We start from the raw sequence: 2,057 nt of genomic DNA, 5'->3' as shown, positions 1-2,057 counted from the left end.
GGGATGCCAGTTTTTCACATCTCTATGTGCTTTACTCCACTGCTTTCAAGACAAAGAACACTTTGACCCCATAAAACCTGATCAGAACAAACTATGATGATAAGAAACACAAAATTGCCTCTCTGGGCATTTCAACTTTCAACGTACTTATTTTCTTAAAAAAAAAGACTAGAGTATCTAGTATAAATTTGAGTGGCTCAATAATCCAACAACAATGCGTGGAGCAACTGAAAAAATGGGGGGGGGGGACATTTCGTCCTAGAACTATTAATAACTACCTCCAGTAAAGTGGTGACATTGACAGTAAAGGTGATGATTCAGATAATGCAAAAATTCCAGTCTATTCTGGTGCATATCACTTTTGCATAAACAAATGCATCTTTTCAGGGTGACAATGGTCTCATAAAAGACCCAATAAATGCTGTAAAGGGAAATTCTCCATCAGAAGGAGATAGGACATTTGCCTTCCAGTGTCTCTTCTGACTCTGGAGTCTATGATTCCTTGACAGAACAAAAAGTTTTCTTCACCTGGATTTTCATTGTCCCAGGAATCTCCCTTTGGGGCTCTGAAGGCAGCAGAGAGAAGATATATAGCTATGGGAAGGAATACCAGCATGATGACCAATTTTATCCTTTTGGGATTTTCAGAGCATCTAGAGCTGAAGGTTATCCTCTTTGTGTTGTTTCTGGGGATCTATTTCATGACTCTGGCTTGGAACCTGAGCCTCATTATCCTGATCAGGATGGAGTCACACCTCCACTCCCCCATGTATTTCTTCCTCTGTAACTTGTCCTTTGTTGATATTTTATACACCTCCTCCATCACTCCTAGGATGCTCTGCGACTTCTTCAAGCAGCAGAAGATTATCTCCTTTGTGGGTTGTGTTGCTCAGTTTTTCTTCTTCATTGGGATGGGAGCCACTGAGAGTTTTCTTCTAGCAGCCATGGCATATTACCAGTATGCTCCTATCTCCAACCCGCTGCTCTACACAACCCTCATGTCGCCAACCATCTGTGTAGGTATGGCCATGACAGCATACGTTGGAGGATTCCTCACTGGATTAGTCCAAACCAGCTCCATATTCTGGCTCCATTTCTGTGGGCCTCTAGTCATTAACCACTTTTTCTGTGACCTGCTGCCTCTGCTGATCTTGTCTTGTTCCAGTACCTTCTTCAGCCAGGTAGTGAACTCTTTTGCTGTGTGTGCAGTTGGTGGGATATCAGCTCTTATTATCCTGATTTCCTATGACTACATTATTGCTGCTGTCATGAAGATCCATTCAACCGAAGGATGGATGAAGGATTTCAACACCTGTGCCTCTCATCTGACCACAGTGATTCTCTTCTATGGCTCTGGTCTCTTCTCATATCTCCATTCTAGTACTGGCTCCTCATGGGACCAAGATAAAATGGTGTCCATGTTCTATGGAGCTGTGATTCCCATGCTGAACTCCATCGTATATAGTCTGAGAAACAAGGAAATCAAAGATGCATTGAAAAAACTCAAGGAGAGAAAGAAGCAGATGCCCTCTCTTTGTCTTAGAGTTCCTTGAGTTAAGAAAAATATTAAGTTCTGCTATATGTAAACAGGCATGATAATAAGCAGCTCACAGAATCTGAGTAATAAATTAAAGAAGCTATTTTAAATAAGATCCCCAACCTACATGGCTATTGTACAATTAGGCTTAACAAAGGTTTGCTTTCTTCCCTTTACTTTTCTTGCCATAAACTGATAAAGTTTCAGTTTTGTTCATTTGCAATAGAAAATAAATATGCTTTTCCATGGCGTTCCTTAGCTTTATGGTCTCAGGTGTTGTGTCCAGGTTATCACACCTCAGAGACAACTAATGCATGGCCCCAGGACCATGAGCGTCCAATAGAGACCTCTCTACAGTAACACTGCTCATACTAATCCATTCACTCTTTTGACAAATTTTCTGTTCCCCTTGCCTTGGATTCTTACCTATCCAAGGGTTGATACTGACCAGGAAGGATTAGGGACCTGAGAACCCCAACTGAGCTGGGTTCAGCAATGGCTGCTCAGAGCCAGGAGAGAA

The 2,057-nt window shown here is 41.9% G+C and overlaps 1 protein-coding gene across 1 annotated transcript; it reads left to right on the top strand.

Annotated features, from left to right (window-relative positions):
* The first annotated feature begins 596 nt into the window (after positions 1-596).
* Positions 597-1,553, top strand: OR5A24 (olfactory receptor family 5 subfamily A member 24). The gene has a single exon (NM_001391364.1). The coding sequence runs from the start codon at positions 597-599 to the stop codon at positions 1,551-1,553; it is 957 nt and encodes a 318-aa protein (NP_001378293.1).
* The last annotated feature ends 504 nt before the right edge of the window (positions 1,554-2,057 follow it).

The sequence above is a fragment of the Equus caballus genome, chromosome 12 (assembly GCF_041296265.1).
Source record: "Equus caballus isolate H_3958 breed thoroughbred chromosome 12, TB-T2T, whole genome shotgun sequence".
Lineage (NCBI taxonomy): Eukaryota > Metazoa > Chordata > Mammalia > Perissodactyla > Equidae > Equus > Equus caballus.
The sequence above is the reverse complement of the archived record's forward strand: the minus strand, read 5'-3'. Positions and strand labels throughout refer to the sequence as shown.

What these genes read in the sequence shown, in the direction of transcription:
- OR5A24 (NM_001391364.1), top strand. Translation starts at nt 597, where the DNA reads ATGGGAAGGAATACCAGCATGATGACCAATTTTATCCTTTTGGGATTT.